The sequence below is a fragment of the Diceros bicornis genome, chromosome 9, assembly GCF_020826845.1.
Source record: "Diceros bicornis minor isolate mBicDic1 chromosome 9, mDicBic1.mat.cur, whole genome shotgun sequence".
In the NCBI taxonomy this organism is placed as follows: domain Eukaryota; kingdom Metazoa; phylum Chordata; class Mammalia; order Perissodactyla; family Rhinocerotidae; genus Diceros; species Diceros bicornis.
Window position 1 is genome coordinate 15,557,938 of NC_080748.1, and position 18,173 is coordinate 15,576,110.

An 18,173-nucleotide genomic window follows, 5' to 3' on the forward strand; every position below is an offset into this window, starting at 1 on the left:
ACTCCAGTACACAAATGGACCAAGGGCATAATACCAAAGATATAGTGAGGCAGTTCACAGACAGGAAATGCAAATGAGTAATTAAACATGTTAAAAAATGACAGATAATCAGATAATTTTTGTTGTTTTCATTGATTTTGAAGAATGTAAATTGGTACAAACTTTTTGGAAATTAACTTAGTACTACAAACGTAGATATTTATGTGTTTTATGTACGCGGTGTCTATGGAAAGCATTATAAGTTCAAACACACTATTCTTGGTTTCTTTGGAGAATTTCCTCAGTCTCCATCTGCTGATCAATGCATAAATTCTCTGAATGTAGACTAGGGTTTTATTTTAAATTTGAAAGTCCCTGATTTTTTGATTATTTTTGTTGTTAATTAGTTGTCCTGGGGAAAAGCACAATATCCTTGATTCAGAAGTGTTTTCAAAATTTTTAATGAATGATGAATATGTTTAGCTTTTGTCTTGCAACCTCCATTTATAAAATAAAAATAGTTCTTTTATGATGTCTAAGCATGATATATAACAGTTTATATTTTATGTCTTAGTATTATACACTGTGTCGTAAAATTAGAATTACTTAAATTGACTACGAGAACAAATCCATTATACTTTATATAGCTGTCCATTTTTCAAACATTGAATTCAGAATTTTCTTTTTTATGAAATAGCTCTTCACTAAAATTTATAATTTAAAAAAATACTGATCTTAAGAGGTTTCCATTTGAGGCTCTCTAGCTTAAGTAAGAACAGAAATTTATCCTCGTACCTCAGATAACTTTTTTAAATTAAAAAACTATTAATAAAAGCAAGTAAGTAGTTATCGTTCTGATGTATTTAAGAATGCTATACTTTATTTAGGTACATTTTTATGACAAAAGTAGGTAACAGATTTTTTCGTTTCATTCTTCCAAGTATACATATTATCAATTTTTAATTTGAAATTGTGCTTTTTATTTCTAGTCTGAATTGGACAAACCCAGAAGCCGGAAAAAAACACCTGTCACAGATTCAGAAGAGAAATTAGGTATGGATGACCTGACTAAGTTGGTACAGGAACAGAAATCTAAAGGCAGTCAGCGTGGACGGAAGAGAGGCCATACGGCTTCAGAATCAGATGAACAGCAGTGGCCTGAGGAAAAGAGGCTCAAAGAAGATACATTAGAAAATGAGGATGAACAGAATAGTCCGCCGAAAAAAGGTAAAAGAGGCCGACCACCAAAACCTCTTGGTGGAGGTACACCAAAAGAAGAGCCAACAATGAAAACTTCTAAAAAAGGAAGCAAAAAAAAATCTGGACCTTCAGCAGCAGCAGAAGAGGAAGAAGAAGAAAAACAAACTGGAAACACAGAACAGAAGTCAAAAAGCAAACAGCACCGAACGTCGAGGAGAGCACAACAGAGGTGAGTGTGTGTAACTCTAAACTGCATATATTTAGTTATTATGTTATAAATCATAATTTGATGCTATCCACATTTGGGTTTTCCCCAAAGCAGAGCAGAATCTCCTGAAACTAGTGCAGTTGAATCCACACAATCCACACCACAGAAAGGACGAGGAAGACCATCAAAAACGCCATCACCATCACAACCAAAAAAAAATGTGTAAGTTATAAATAATATTAAATTTCAAACCAATTTCAAATTATTTTGCAAAAGTTCATAAATTTTTAAATATACATAGGGCTGTATATAAATCCCATATATTTGGCCCCATTACACTAGGTAAGATACAATCTTTGTAAACTTACCTAGGTGATTGATATCCCAATTAACCCTCTGGTAACATTTGTACATTTTTACAGGTTTTAGGCAAATCTTATAAATGAATACCAAATAGTTTATTATTTCTAATACAGACTTTATGATACCTAAAGAGAGGATAAGGTATTTTAAAATAATCACAGCATATTGACCATGTTACCTTGTCATTTCATACCACAGTTTTTCTTCATGTTTCTCCTCAGCAACTTTACAAAAATAGCTTTTACACTTTTGCTTTTATTTTTTGGACTGTGTAGAAAAGTAACTGGCATCATTTTTCTTAAATTACATCCATAGAAATTATCACATGCTGATCTCAAGTTTTTCATGTCTTGATTTTGTTTGTTTTCTAATTAAACTAACACATCTGTATCTACGTATGGTTTTGGATTTTCACACAAGCACATGTTTGTAAGAGAGTTACAGTAACAAATCTGTATCCAAATTATTAAAGCGACAGGAACATCAGTGCTGTAGTTTATAAATTTGGCACTTTTTTCTTCTCAGTTATTTAAGTGGAAATAGAATAGCATGTCTTCTATTAGTTGGACATTCTGCAGTTTTTCTGAGAAAAATCTCATTATGCAGTGCCATCACTGGCTTGACTTTTCAGAGGTGCCAGCACACCTTGGTTAAATACTTAGTTATCTTGTAAGTTTTTCCTGTTCCTGTGTATTCCACAGGAAGAGGAAAAGTTGCCTGAGTGTCTAGCCAGTATTTCATGCCTTCTTCCATTTAGTTTTTCCCTCAGGTAAAAAGTAAAGGTAAGTACATTTTTGTGGCAGCTTCATGAACATGTTTGGGTTCAACCATGGGAAATCACTGTTTTTAAAAAAAGAATTCTTTTTTTTTTTTTGTTAAATGAGGAAGATCAGCCCTGAGCTAACATCCATGCCAATCCTCCTTTTTTTTTTTTTGCTGAGGAAGACTGGCCCTGGGCTAACATTCAAGCCCATCTTCCCCCACTTTATATGGGATGTCGCCACAGCGTGGCCTGACAAGTGATGGATCATGCGTGCCTGGGATCTGAACCCAGGCCGCCAGCAGCAGAGCATGCATACTTAACTGCTATACCATGGGGCTGGCCCCCAAGAATTCTTAAGGAATATTAAATTCCATGATTAATTTTATAACAAAGGGTAAATATCTTTCAGGCTCATAACTTGAATTTGTTTATATTTGGGTATTATAAAATTAAGGGCTTAAATGATTATCCTGTTATCTCCTAAAATTATGTAAGTCCTCTCATGAATGTTCTAAACCAAACTTCTTTTAAAAAAACAATACAGAGATTTTATAGTCTGTCTTAGCAGTCCTATCTTCCCTTCACTGAGAAGCTCTTTTTTAGAGCTAGTATATTAACATGTGTTATGATTTACCTGTTTTTCTTGTTCTGACCTCAGTGGACTTGAGAAGGATTATATTATTTTCCATGTAATTCCTGTATTTTCTTCTGTTAATTCTGAAAAACTGAATCAAATAAAAAAAATTACTTGGTTTGAGCATGGGTTAAACAGTACATGTTTTGGATTGCTTATAGGAGTGATAAGCTATGGTCTTAATTTTTAAAAAATAAATATTCATCAAGAGGGATATATTTGATTAACTAGTGGTATCGATTACATATTTTTGATTGCCTCCTATGTTTCAGTGAGTACTAGGTGCTAGGGAATATAATGGCACAAAACAGACATTATTCTGTCCTCATGGGACTTACTATCTAAATGGGCACGTAGTCATTAAATAATCACACATAAATATGGAATTATAAATTGTGATATGTGTCCTGAAGGAAAAATTTAGGATGCTATAAAAGGATGTAATGAGAGGACTGGGTAAGTGGAGAAGTTTTCTCTTAGGAAAGTGACAAGTTGATTCCTTGAGAATAGTAGGAGTTAGGCTGATAGAGAGTAGGGAAAGGAACATTTCAGGTGAAGGGAACACTGTATTTGAAGGTTCTTTTTTTTTTTTTTTTAATAATTTTATTTATTTATTTTTCCCCCAAAGCCCCAGTAGATAGTTGTATGTCATAGCTGCACATCCTAGTTGCCGTATGTGGGACGCGGCCTCAGCATGGCTGGAGAAGTGGTGCGTCGGTGCGCGCCCGGGATCCGAACCCGGGCCGCCAGCAGCGGAGTGCACGCACTTAACCGCTAAGCCACGGGGCCGGCCCTGAAGGTTCTGAAGTGGGAAGAATCTTGGCAAATTCAGAGAGCTGAAGGAAGGCAAGGGTTTGCTGGATTGTAGTTGCAGGGAATTGGGGAGTGGAAAGAGATAAGAATGGACAATTAGGGAGTTTGCAGGGCCTTATATGCTATGTTAAGGAGGTTTATAAAATTACTCTCAGTGTAGTAGGGAGCTATCTAGGGAGAATGACATCACTGTTTTTACATTTTTAAAAGATTGCTTTGTAAAGAGAAGAGGCAAGAGATGAGAATGGTTTGGAAATATGTAGTTAACAATGGAGGTAGAGAGAAGTGAATGGATTAGAGATTTCTTTGTTAATAGACACCGTAGGACCAGATAAAGAGTGATACACTTAAGAAAGACTCAAAACTTTTTGCTTTGAGCAGCTTAGTAGATATAGATATCTTTTACTGAGTTGGGTTCCTTTTGTGTTTTAAAATCTTTTATGATATTGGTCTCAGTCAAACTTATTTTTGTTTAGTTAACTTATTTTGGTAGATCTTTGTATGTAAGATTTTAGGATTAAACATTGGTTTACAGTTCAGAATATAAGAAAAGTAGTTCTTATAAGGTAATTGAGGATAAAAATAATAATGAGAATTCATGAAATACTTAAAGCATTTCCTCTAATGAGGTAATCTACTGCTTAAAGATCAGAGCATTCATTTTATTTTACCTGTGTTTTACTCTAGCCGTGTAGGACGCTCCAAACAAGCAGCTACTAAAGAAAATGATTCAAGTGAAGAAGTAGATGTTTTTCAGGGTAGCTCTCCTGTCAATGATGATATTCCACAGGAAGAAACAGAGGAAGAGGAAGTTTCTACAGTAAATGTATGTGTTTATAAAGTGCCGTAATATGATAATATGGAATATAGAAATAGAGTTGGTAAATATTTGGTCAGATCCATTTAGCACTTATAATTCTAAGTATTTATATATTTTTTTTCATTAGTTTGTAGTGTTGTTTCATCTGTCACCTTGGATAATGGAGCAAATGTCCTTTATGGAAACCTGAAACTTAGCGAGAATAATAGATGTAGCCTAGTGAAAGTGTAAATGTGGAGTTAAAACAATGTAGAGAAGAACAAGTAGCAGTCTGATATTGACACTTCAGGCATTTAAGTTGTACCTTGATTTTAGAGCACTAGTGTCTGTCAAATATACTGTTGTTTAGTCTCATAACTTTTTGTTTGCGTTTCACAGTAGAAACCAGAAGTTAGTCAATCATGGAGTAAAATCATGTTTTGAAATAAAATCAGCGTTTGAAATTCATAAAATTGGCAGTGGATACTTCTTTTATAAAAGTAGGAATGTGATGCTTCCTGAGATACTTTTTTTTCTTTTTCTTCTTCTTCTTTTTTTTTTTTTTTTTAAAGTAATGAATGGCTTTGCCAGTTAACACATCTCAGATATTTCTTTTTGGAAGAAATATAATTGACACTTTTAGGTAAGAGCTGTTCTCTTGATAATACTAATGCTGACTCTTTGGATCAGCTCAGGCAGCCATCTTTTGTGAGAAACCTCTGTTCTGTTATCAGGTCCCAGAGTTGACCCTGCCCCTCTGTCCTATTTCATATAACCAATACTTCTCTCTGCCCCAGGATTCATTTATGTGAATGGGTTAAGACCACAGAAAAATATGCTGAATTGTGGTCTCAAACTAGTTGGGCTTGTTTCTTAAAGGGTATTTTTGGGACGTAAAAGTAAGGCTGAAGAGTCCAGAGTGATTGACGTCTTCATCAAAGACAAACTACACCATAAATTAATTAAATTTAAATTAAAATTCTGTTCTGTTTTATATTCCTCTTGTTAATACTGATCTTTTTTGAACTAAAGTTTTATGCTTTCATTAGTGCTTACCAGTAAATGTAATATGTCTAAATTTCAGATTATTTATATGTATTTGATAGTTGTTAGGATCCAAACTCAATAGCTGTTTTCCCAGAAAGACAGCTGTAAGCCTAAGTTCATAAATATCAAATGTTTTCTTTTACCACAGAAACATAAGAAAAAGATATTTGCAATAAATACTTTTTCCTGCTGGTGACGTTGACTTCTGTTCATTTTTCTTTAAAATTATTAAATAGACTGTAAAATAGTTTTTTCTTTAGCTTTTCTGGGAAAGAGTACTTATGGGCATTCAAATATTATACAGGTCTGAATATGTAATGCCAAGACAGAAAGTTAAACTAGGAGAAAGGTTTCAAGTAAAGAAAAGCAAAGAAAATCAGGAACAAGTAAGAGTGATGATAATTGGTTAAAAAATAATAATAATAAATAATTGGTTAAACATAATAATAATTACTGCTTGTCTAATAAATGTGTGCCCATTTTAATTAAACATCTGGTGATTTTTCTTTAAGGTCCGACGGCGAAGTTCTAAAAGAGAAAGACGATGAACAAATGTAATTAATAACTTTGTGTGTGAAAGCTTTCAGAAAAATCATTTTTTGTCAAGCTTGAGGCTGAATAAAGCCTTTGATGCACAAAATGGGACTGCTGAAGAATGGACAGTTGGACCTTACCTTGACCTCATGTATTTGTGGTCAAATGCTTAGCCATACACATGGTGATAACATTGACTATGGAGTCTTGTGGAAGTGTAATGTGCGTTGGCTATGTAGACACAAACTAAAGAAGAAACTTGTAAATATATTTTTTTCTTTTTTTTTCATGTTTCTGACTTCTAAAGTGCTTGTATAGCTTTTATCTGCGGCTTTAAACTGACAGTACCCAACTGTTTATTGGATCTATTGATTTGGAAAGAGTTTGTTAGGATAGATCTTAAGCAGTAATCTGTCAGTGTTTGTATTTGTATTCTCTGCAATTTTACTGTGAAAAAACGTTTTTCAACAAATTGTGTCATTTTCTTGATGTCACTATTTGTTGGAAAGTTAAATGGTCTCTTTCCCTTGTGTATCTTACTAGTGTTTACTCTTAGGCACCCTTAATCTTCAGAGGTGCTAAATTGTCTGCCATTACACCTGAACGATGCCTCTGATGGGAGGACACCATGCAATTGTGAAATAGTCCTGAAGTTGTTTGATTATTTTACACCTCAGTATTGGTCCCAGAATTTTCTGGCCTTTCATGGCAATGAAAATTTTAAGAGAGAGATTTAAAATATTTTAATTTTAAAGAGTGTGTTATAAAATAATGTACTGAATTGTTTATCCCATTTTATCATCCCTTTTCAGTTTTTATTAATCTACTGTATCAATAAAATTCCGTAATTTGAATTAGTTTTTAATAGTCTAGGATGTTATTGTGTATAGATATTTCCTCTTGAACATTATGTTCAGAAAATGCAAATTATTACACTATAATATAAAATCTGATATATGCACATTAGAAAAGTTCCAGTTCTCCATAGCAGTGTAAAGTTAATCAGAAAGAAAAAAATTTTATTGATGCAGTGTGTCTTTATGAAGGTGTTGTTGAAAGCAAGTGTTTTGTATTTTATAGTGAGTTGCATGTTTATGAAAAAAAGTGCTGAAAATGGGATGTGCTCTTTTCTGTAAATTCATATCTAGCCATAGTATATGATAGATTGCCCCATAACATAGTTTTTCATCAAGAGTTTATTATTGTACTTTATTTTGGAGCCAAAAAATTGTTTTGGGAGGGAGGGGCGGGGGGGGGCGTGATATATCCAGCTATATGAGCTACTGTAGGTATCACAATCTTATGAAGTTTGAATGAAATTCCACTTTGTCCAGATTGGGAAAAGTGGAAATTTATTTGGATTTAGAGCAGGTCTTTTTTTTTCTTCGTTGTTGTAATCTGCAAAATATAGAAACAAATTACTTAAGGCAGTATCCTTTACACAGTTTTATAAACTGTATTTTGAACCAAAACATAGAGGTTACTACTTAATGCTTACTTAAATTCTTTTTAGTATTTCAGGTGCTGTTTCTTTTGTTTTTTCATGGTTAACATCAGAAAAGAGAATCATATTCTAACTTATTAAATTTATCACATTGAATAGTGGAGCATTTTCATATAATACACCATTATGTTTAAGGTATATTTCCAAGATTGGTTATAATAGAGGGGGAATATAATAAAGAAACTATTTTGGAAAATGATGTTTTACTATTTTCCATTGTATATCACAATTGATGTGATTATTTTTCTTTTAAAGATTTCTTCATGTTTGTGAAATGGCCTTTTGTTTTTTAAAAAATGTTTTGAATTGTGTCTTAATCTCTCAATATTTAACTGCCCTTCATTTACAACAGTAGTGACACCAGTGAGTATGGGAGGCTGCTGTATATCAAGGCAGCTAATATTGGACCAAGATACGTTGGTTTTGAAACATTTCATTATCAGTTCTCCCAAACACGCTATTTCTATTTCATCAGTAGAAAGACATGTTTTTAAATCTATAAAATAAAGAATAAGGGATAGCTTTGTATTTTTGTTGTTGACTAAATTGCACCAGAAATGTTTATGGAAGTGTATCTTTAAGACCATTTTGTAAAACATAACAAAAAAATGATTGTGGAGGATTTTTATTTGCATGATCATAGTTAACCAAATTTCATTGCACATTAATTCTGTACATCAGTTCACAAAACATGTTCATTGTAGATTTTGTTCAATGCCATTGAGTCTGTGATTTTACAGCTTGTCTGTTCACTTTTTGTGAGGATTATGATGTAAATTTTCCATTTTTCTGTAGAAAAATAGGTGCAATAATTATCAAAGTTTTGATGTCCTGAGTCTTCATCTTAGGGAATTATTTTATCATTATGTTTAAACTTAACATTTCATGTATTAACATTTGGAGAGCCACATACTATAATTAAAGTAAAATTAAGTATGTATAAACCATTAATTGCTAACAATTGTTAGCAAACTTTTCAGTGATAATACTCATTTTGAAAATATGTACTGTATAAAATTAAGAAAATATTTAACTCACTGTAACAAGTTCCATTATGAAAATCTTATGATTCTTCAGTGAGGTTATTTTGCTGCACTCTGTAGCAAGTCCATTTAATCTACATTATAATAAAATTTCTTGCTGCAGTGCAACAGGAAGCTTTTTCAGTGATCTCCACTGTATATGTAAATTAAAAATCTGGCTGTAAAACTTGTTCCAGGTATTAAAGGTGAAATTACTTTCTGTATCTTCTTACAACTTATAAGTTTGATTTTTAAGATTTCCTTTTGCCCACTTGACAGATGTCAGGAATTTAAGAATTTGTTTAACTTAGGCATTTCTCCCCTACCACATAGTATTATGTTACTGTAATGAACAATTGGTATTTAGATAGATAAACCAATTTTCAGACACATTTTCGGATTTTCTGTGAAGTTGAATAAACATGAAAGCTAATATATGATTGTATTATTTTATTTATGTGAATCGGTATATGTATTTAAATATGTTTACTAAATAGAGAGAGGCACCTTTTGATGATTTTTAATTTTGGAGCCTGCTTCATGAAGAGGAAAATATATTTCCCAGTAACATTTTTCAAACTTTTTGTTTAAGCTTTTTATGCAAAATCTTGGCTGATAGAGATTTACTAATTACTATTTAAGTTAAAGGATTGCATAACTGAGGAAAATAAATGTATAATATAAACTTGAAAAGTAAGCACTAAGAAAATAAGTTGCTAGTGGCAGTTATATTAATTTGTTCAGCAAATATTTATTGAGTGCCTACTGTGTGCTTGGCTAGTTGCAGAAGATGAAGTGTGATCAAGATAGAATAAGTCCTGCCCTTGTGGAACTTAACGTTCTCCACAGCAGGTGGAGGAATAAGGAAATGATAATTAAATATATACCATAATGTCAGATTGTGAAAAGTGTGCTGAATAGAAAAGGAAAAGGAGGCTAGAGAGTAGAAATGATTGGAGGAGAAGCTATTTCATATACTTTGAAGCTGTGTTATTTGGTACATAAAATTGTTACGTCTTTATGATAAGGTGACACGTTTATAATTATAAAATGCCACTTGATATCTGTATGAATACTTCTTGCCTACTTTATCTAGTATTAATATAGCCATACCAGTTTTGTTTTAGCTGTTGTTTACATGACAAAACTTTTTCTGTCCTTTTATTTTCAACCTGTTCGTGTATTTATGTTTAAAGTGTTTGTTGTGTAAACATTTTATACTTTGGTCGTGTTCTTTAATCCACCCTTAGAATCTTTGTTCTTTAATTAGAGTGTTTAGACTATTTACTTTTGGTGTAATTACTAATATGGTAGGTTTTAAGTCTACCGTCTTGCTGTTTATTTTCTTTTTAACTTTTCTTTGTTCCTTTATTTTCTCCTTTTCCTACCTTCTTTTTATTCAGTGAAGTGCTTCTTACTATTCTATCTCTTCTATTAGTTTTTTTTCTTTTTTTTTTTTTTGTGAGGAAGATTAGCCCTGAGCTAACAGCCGTGCCCATCTTCCTCTGCTTTATATGTGGGATGCCTGCCACAGCATGGCTTGACAAGCGGCACATATATCTGCGCTCGGGATCTGAACCTGCGAACCCTGGGCCGTGGAAGCGGAGTGTGCGAATTTAACCGCTACGCCACCGGGCCGGCCCCTGTATTAGCTTTTTAGTTATACTTGGTTCTATTATTCTTTTAGTAGTTCCCTACAGATTACAATATCTGTGTTTGGGTTATTATAGTCTGTATTATATTAATGCTTTTACCACCTGAACAATGCAAGAAGTTTAAAACAGTTCAACTCCATTTGCTGCCTTTCTACTCTTTGTGCTATTGTTGTTATTTATTTTGTGGTTATAAATGTCACAATATTGTGCTTTAAATAGTGTTCTTTTTTGTTTACCCATACATCTTCTCTTTTCTTTACCTTTTTTTTCTTTGATAATTTTGTGCTTCCATCTTACTTCATTTTCCTTCAGCTTGAAGAACTTCCTTTAGTATTGCTTATAGTGCAGATCTGGTGACAGTTAACTCAGTCAACTTTTGTTTGTTTGAAAGGTCTTTATCACACTTTTCATTTTTGAAGGATATTTTCATTGGATACGGAATTCTGGATTGGCAGTTTTATTTATTTGGCGGTTTAAAAGTTGGCATTACATTGTCTTCTGGTTTTCCTATTTTCTGTTGAGAAGTCAGATGAAAACTTTTTGCTTTTTGTAGGTAATGTGTCTTTTTTTTCTGGCTGCTTTTAGGATTTTCTCTTTATCTTTGTTTTCAGCAGTTTGATTATGATGAGCCTACTTACAGTTTTCATTTTATTTATCCTGCTTGGGGTTTACTGAGCTCTTGAATATGTGGGTTGATGTATTCCATCAGTTTTGAAAAATTCTTGGCCATTATCCCTTCATGTATTACTTCTACTCTATTATTGCTTCTCTCTTTCTGACACTCCAGTTATCAATATGTTATACTATTTGTGTTCCATGTGCTTTTTTATTTTCTTCTCTATTCTTTCCACTTTTTTTTTCTTCTGTGCTTGAGTTTGGATATTTTCTATTGATCCATCTTTAGATTTACCAATCCTGTCTTCTGCCATGTCCAGTCTTGCATTTAACTCATCCAATTAGTTCATTTCAAATATTGTATTTTTCAGTTTTAAAATGTCCAGTTAATTATATTTTATAGATTTCATTTCTTTGTTGAAAGTCTCTATCTTTTTACTCTTTTCCTCTTTTTTTTTTTAACATAGCTGGCAAAGATTTGAATTATATAACTAACTTCAACATCTGAATTGTCTGTGGATCTGATGCTATTGTCTTTTTTTCTTATCAGTCACATTTCTCCTGGTCACATTTCTTTCTTCCTGTTTGTAGGGCTCATAATTTTTTTCTTTTATGCAGGACAGTATAAAAGAACTAAAGGATTGAAGTTGATGTGATTTTCCCCCAGCAGGGGATTTGCCTTATTTTCTGTTAGGCATTATAGGAACTGATCACCTCAATCCATGGAGTTGGCCTTCGGTTGCCGCTTTAGTTAGACTCAGTCTACTTGTTTCAAAAGTCTTGAGCGTAAAACTTGTATCATGTGACAGACCTTTCCCTTTAGGGGCAAGACTGCAGGAGATTTTGTTCAGCCTTTCTAGCCCAGCCTCTTCAGCAGGAAGGCATCAAAGCAGGCTCTTTGAGAAGGTAGCCTCTGAGCATAGACTTCCATTAAGTGAGGGATCAAGCCAAATGAATCCCTAGGAAAAAAGTATTACATGCATAGGAAGAGACTTCAAGAAGGCTATTTCTGGCATGTCTTTAAAGCCTCAAACTATTCATAACTAGAAATTGTTAGAACTGAGTTCTATAGTGCCATTATTCAGATAAGCAGACAATGTTCACATTAAGTAACAGCCAGTTAAACATCTTTTTTTTTAATTTAAAAATATACACAGGTACTTCTTAAATACTTTCCCATAGAAAGGAGCTAGAAATAACACAGACATTCAGAGCAAAATATGAAAATCACCCATCAGTTCACTAGATCAGTGTTTCAGTCTGTCTCACTTTCTGACTCATTTTGCCTGTGTATCTTTTGTTTTTGTTTAAGTGGGATCATACTGCATCTTTCTCCAACTTTTTCCTCTACTTTGTGTTCTTATAAAGCTATCAGCCCATTTGAGTTTATCTAACACTTTTAACAACTGCATAGAACCCATTGTATAGGTATGCCATAATTTATTTAATCAGTGTTCTGTTGATGGGCGTTTGGGTTCCTTAGATTTTTTGCTATCATAGACAATGCAGTAAGTGATCGTCCCTTTATATATCTTTGTGCCAGATTTAGTATAAGAAACAGATTCCTATGCAGAGAATTGTGGAGTTCCTTTAAATTATAAATTCTGTCAAATTGCTTTCCAGAAAGTCCACCAATTAAAACTTTTTAGTTTTTGTCAATACAGTGGTTACAGAATTACTTTGTTTTCATTTGCATTTCTCTAATTACAAATGAAACAGCATTGTTGCATATGTTTTCATTTTGATTGGCTATTTCTAGTCTATGAATTACTTGCTCATATTCTTTGCCTGTGTTTCTATTTAGTTGTCTTTTTATCATTGTTATCTCTGGGTAAAAAGGGAGATGGTAGGAATGGGTTACGGACTTTAGCCACACCGTGTTACATTTTTTTTCTTAAAAATAGGTACTGCAGTTTTTGGCTAGCGTATATGCTAAAAGTGGGCTTACCGTCTTTCTATGAACTCTACATATTCTCTTGCTTGTTAAATATGTAAAAGATACCTTCTAGTGAGTCACTTATCTCTAAGCTTTTTAAATGATATCTTCTGTCGTATAATACAGAAATTTTTCCTCTTTGGGAGCTCAAATTTGTCAGTATTTTTCATTATGGCTTCTGCGTTTTGTGCTTGCTACAAGATTTGGGCAATATTTTTCTGTTTTCTTCTAATACTTATACTCTTTTTTCTTTTTACATTAAATCATTTAATCCATCTGGGGGCTATTTTTGTATATTGTGTATGATTGTGGTCTAACTTAATTTTCTCCTAAGTGTGTAGTTACTTTTCTTAACACAGTTTATTTTATAGCTTCTCTTATCTCCACTGGTTTGAAATGCCACCGGTATCATAAACTGAGTTTCTTTATCTACTTGGATCTGATTTTGGACTCATATTTCATTGATTTCTTTGTCTGTGCCTTTACCAACGTCTAATGTAATTACTATACCTATATAATATGTTTTTATATTGGTCAGAAAAATTTCCCTAAGTTTTAATTTTAACAATGTCTGGTTATTCTTGGCTATTCTTGTTATTTTCGCTTACTCAAAATATCAACGCCTTTACAATGTTGGGTCTGCCCACTGAGAGATTTTTTTTAAAGGCCTTCCCTTCAATGTAGTTTTATTATTTTCTTCATAAGAATAGGCTTTGCATCTTTTAAAAAGTATTTATGGATTTTATTATTATTGCTAACACTGTTATTGTTATCATTCCATTATTTTCTAATTGATAATGCCTGCTATGTTATATTTTCAGCCACTGTGCTAAACTTTTATTAGTTGTAATAGTTTTCAGTTAATTTTCTTGGATTTTTTAGATAGATAACACTCTGCAAATAGTTTTGTCAGTATTGTTTTGATACTTATATATCGTTTTTCTGGTCTAATGGTGTTGGTTGGCACCTCCAGAGCCTTGTTAAATAGTAAGCATCCTGTCTTTTTCCAGTTTAAGAAAGTTTCTATTTCTGTCTGATCAGGGTTATTAAAAAATAAAATCTGGAATGTGTGTTGAATTCTGTATTTGCATGGCAGTTATTATGTTTTTTAAAAATATATAATTACTAATGTAATGAATTATATTAATAGATTTCATATATAGAATCATCCTTGCTTTGGTAAAATTAACCCAGCTTGGTCATGCTATTAGATTCAGTGTGCTAACATTTTACTCAGTGTCCTTATATTGATGTTGAGTAGTGAGATTGGTTTATAATTTGTTGTGTTATTGTTATTCCAGTATTGGTATAAAGGGTTTTGCTAGCCTTCTGGAATGAGTTGGAAAGCTGTCCATATTTTTCTATGAAACAGTTTATATAATGTAGGAGTTATTTACTTCCTGAAATCTTGATAGAGCTCACATTTTAAATTGTACATGGTGCCTTTTCAAATTTTATTTTTAAAAATTTTCCAAGTAAAAAATATTTCAGACATCCAGGAAATAATATAGTAGACCATCATGATCTTGTTCTCCAAGCTTAAAAGATGTTAACACTGTACCATATTTATTTCAGTTCTCATTAACTCACTATCCTTCCCCACCCCCCCACCGCCCCCATCTCTCTCCTCTCCCTATGAGTGAGCAGTAAAATCTCTCAGGAATGTTTAGTAAGCAGTGTTTCTTTATTGTGTTTTAAGAATAAACATTCCATAATTGTGTCACAAGTGCTGTGGAGTGATTCAATTTGCGTCTGTCCCTTTATGGGGAGGATAAGCTCGCTTTTAGTATATATGTGCTACGTAAAAGATGCATCTCTTTTTTGTTTTTAATAAGAAATGAAATATTAAAAGGTTTGGCTAAACCTTATCACCTCTTTTCATTCCTTTCCCCTTTTTACTAAGAGAGAATTATCCTAATACTAATGTGTATCATTCCCATGCATGTTTTCATCCTCATTTAATGTGTGTATTTTTTAAAAAATACATAGGACTATTTTGTGTATTTTTAAATTTTATGAAAAAAAATCCATCATATCTCTAATTTTGAAACCTGTCTTTTTCACCCAATACTGTGTCTTTGAGATATAGCCATGTTGACACATGTTGATTGCTCCATTTTTTCACAGTATAACATCTCTGAAATTGAGATGCTTCTTAAATCAGTAATGTCTTAAAATTGGCAGCATTTTCTTAGTGACGAAGTAATGATGCACCTTATAATTGATGTCATCTTGGATTTCATTAATTCCTCTTAATTGCTTTTGTAAGGCATTCTATTATTTGAATATATCACAGTTAATCCATTTTTATAACAGTTAATTTTATAACAGTTAATCATCTTATTGATGGATAATCAGATTGTTTGCACTTTCCCTATTACAAACCAGTGCCAAAGTGAACATCTTTCCTGTCTCATAAACAATTATTCTGAATGGAAATGTTGAATTTAATGAATATGGGTATTCTTTTTAGGTATTGTCAGTTGCATTCCAAAGTAGTTGTATTACTTTATGCTCTCACTTGCAATGTATAAGAGCTTTTGTTTGCTTTCTGTTTTCAGACTTGTATCCGTTTGAAATTAACTTCAAATGTATCTTTTTCAAATGTATAACCATTCACCTCGGCACTATTTATTAAATGGTTTATTCTTTCTACTTTGATCTTTTTCAAATGTATGACCATTCACCTCAGCACTAAAGAGTTTATTCTTTCTACTTTGATTTAAATGCCATATCATATACCAAGTGCTTTTATATATTGAGAATATATTAAGAATAATATTTATTTTTATAATATTTATAGTGTTTCTAGGCTTTCTTTTGTGTTCCATTAGTTTATATATGTACTCTTGCAACCAGTATGTATCATGCTTCGTTTAACGACAGGGATATGTTCTGAGAAATGCGTTGTTAGATGATTTTGTCATTGTGTGAACATCATAGAGTGTACTTACACAAACCTAGATAGTGTAGCAGATCTAGGCTATATGGTACAAATCTTATGGGACCACCGCCGTATATGCGGTCTATCGTTGATGAAAACGTCGTTATGCAGTGTGTGGCTGTATTTTCATTACTATAGTTTATAGTAAAGCATCTCCCTCACTCATATTCTTCAAAATTGTCTTGGCTGTTCTTGTCTTTTTATATCTCCACATGAATTTTAAAATCAGGTTGCCAAATTCTGGGAAAAGTCTTTAGGATTTTTATTGGAATTGCATTGAATTAAGAAAATTCTTTTGGAGAGAATGATCATCTTTATATATTGAATCTTCCCATCCATGAATATGGTCAGTCTGTTGGTGTCTATCTTTTATATATATCAGTAAAGTTTTACAGTTTCCTTCATAACAGTCTAGCGAATTGTATCTTGCTTTAAAATTATTTATTGTTTGTTGCTGGTGGATAGGAACACTAGCTCAGTCTACTGTTACTCCTTTACCCTTACTCCTTTGGTGCCTAAAAGCTTTTTTAGGAGCTGAAGCTTTTATTATCTTTTTAGCTTCTTGTATGTTTAGTTAATCCAAGTTTTTCACTTCTACTTGAAGCAAAATTTTGGTAACTCATATTTTCATTGGAAATTGTGCATGTCTAGATTTTAAAATTTGTTGGTAAAAGTTTTACATAGGCTGTTTTATTTTATAAATCTCTGATGCATCTCTGTATGTTTATTTTTTCTTGATTCAAAATATTTTTGTCACCTTTTTTTCCTTCTATCACTGATTTCATTGAAATTTTCTAAGAACCAACTCTTGGTTTTATTGATTGAGCATTTTTTGTTGTTGCTTGTTATTTCTGTAATTTCTCCAATGGTCTTCATTTCTTCTTTAAACTTTATTTGCATTTATGAGTTCTTTTAGTCTCTTGGGTTGTATAGTTAGTTTATTTACCTTTAGTCTTTCTCTTTTCTAATATATGCCTTTCTCTTCTAAGTACTGCTTGTTTACATTCCACAGGTTTTGTAGTGTTCCTCTTATGACTTATTTCAGAATAGCTTGTAATATTAGTTTTGATTCTTAAACTTAGTGGTTTTCTTTCTCCCAGACTTAAAAAAATCTGAGTAGGTAGGTTTGAAGGGAGGGGGGAAGTGTTTTTGTTTTATCTTTTTGTGATTAATTTCTAATTTAACTAAATGTGGGCCAGGAATGTCACCCATGTGGTTTTGCTTCTTGGTCTGTGTTGAGAGAGTTTGTGTATGTGGTTTAGGCTGAGCTTGTGTTGGGTTATTTAAATTTTTATATCTTGTTTTGATTGTCTGTCAAACGTATTGGTTTAGGAGATAGTTCTATTAATGTCCCCCATAAAGACTGTGACTGTGTCCCTTTCTCCTTGTATGAGTTTTTACTTTATATATTTCAAAGTTGTAATGTTAGAAGTTCTATGAGTGATACTGAGTGTTTTTGCTTGAATTCTGTTTGATCTTAATCTTGCTACACTTTTTATTAGTATTTGATTCCTCTTCTTTCCAACTTCTTTGTGTCATTTTATTTTATATCTGATATTAAAACAGCATTTAGCTGTCTTTATTATTTCTTTTCCTCCATTTTCTCTGTTCTTTTTCTGGAATTCTTTTTAGATTTTTGGAGCTTTTCGAGTTGTCTTCCACATCTCAACTTTACCCTTGTAACACTTTTATCCAGCATGTGTTTTGGGCTATGGTTCTTCCTGAAGATTTCTTTTTCTTTTCAGAATTTGTCAAAATTTCTACATTTCTTTTTCTTGTCTTGTGGATTTATCTGGAGTATGTGTGTGTGTTCTTATATTACCTGCTTTCATTTTATGAGGAAAGGTAATTACCAGTACTCAATCTTCTGTCTTGATCCAGTGGAAGCCCTTCTTCATTCCAGCACTTACATTGTATTCCTACCCATTTTTCTTTTTGTTTGTTTGGGGAACGAAAGTTGCATCATTGTATTCCTACCCATTTTTCTTTTTGTTTGGGGAACGAAAGTTGCATAAACTTGTAGTTAATCCGTCATCTTTGAGCCTTCCTGAGCTGCTTTAAAAAAAAAAAACCAAAACCTAATTATCTTTAGCATATCTAATTATGCTACTACTGCTCATCCCTAAAAGTTGGAGTTACTTCAGTTCTTCAGAGCTT

General features: G+C 32.6%; 1 protein-coding gene across 7 annotated transcripts in view; it reads left to right on the forward strand.

Moving 5' to 3' along the window:
- Positions 1-7,580, forward strand: part of PDS5B (PDS5 cohesin associated factor B) — a 187,332-nt gene extending 179,752 nt beyond the window's left edge. For 4 of the 7 annotated variants that reach the window (XM_058547984.1, XM_058547983.1, XM_058547987.1 and 1 more), the window contains exons 32-35: positions 969-1,408; positions 1,499-1,609; positions 4,648-4,786; positions 6,319-7,580. In XM_058547984.1, coding sequence (XP_058403967.1) covers positions 969-1,408; positions 1,499-1,609; positions 4,648-4,786; positions 6,319-6,354 — 726 coding nt within the window. In that variant the 3' untranslated portion in view covers positions 6,355-7,580. The remainder of the gene's footprint in view (positions 1-968; positions 1,409-1,498; positions 1,610-4,647; positions 4,787-6,318) is intronic. The other 3 variants (XM_058547986.1, XM_058547988.1, XM_058547989.1) reach the window with 2 other exon arrangements.
- Positions 7,581-18,173: the final 10,593 nt, after the last annotated feature.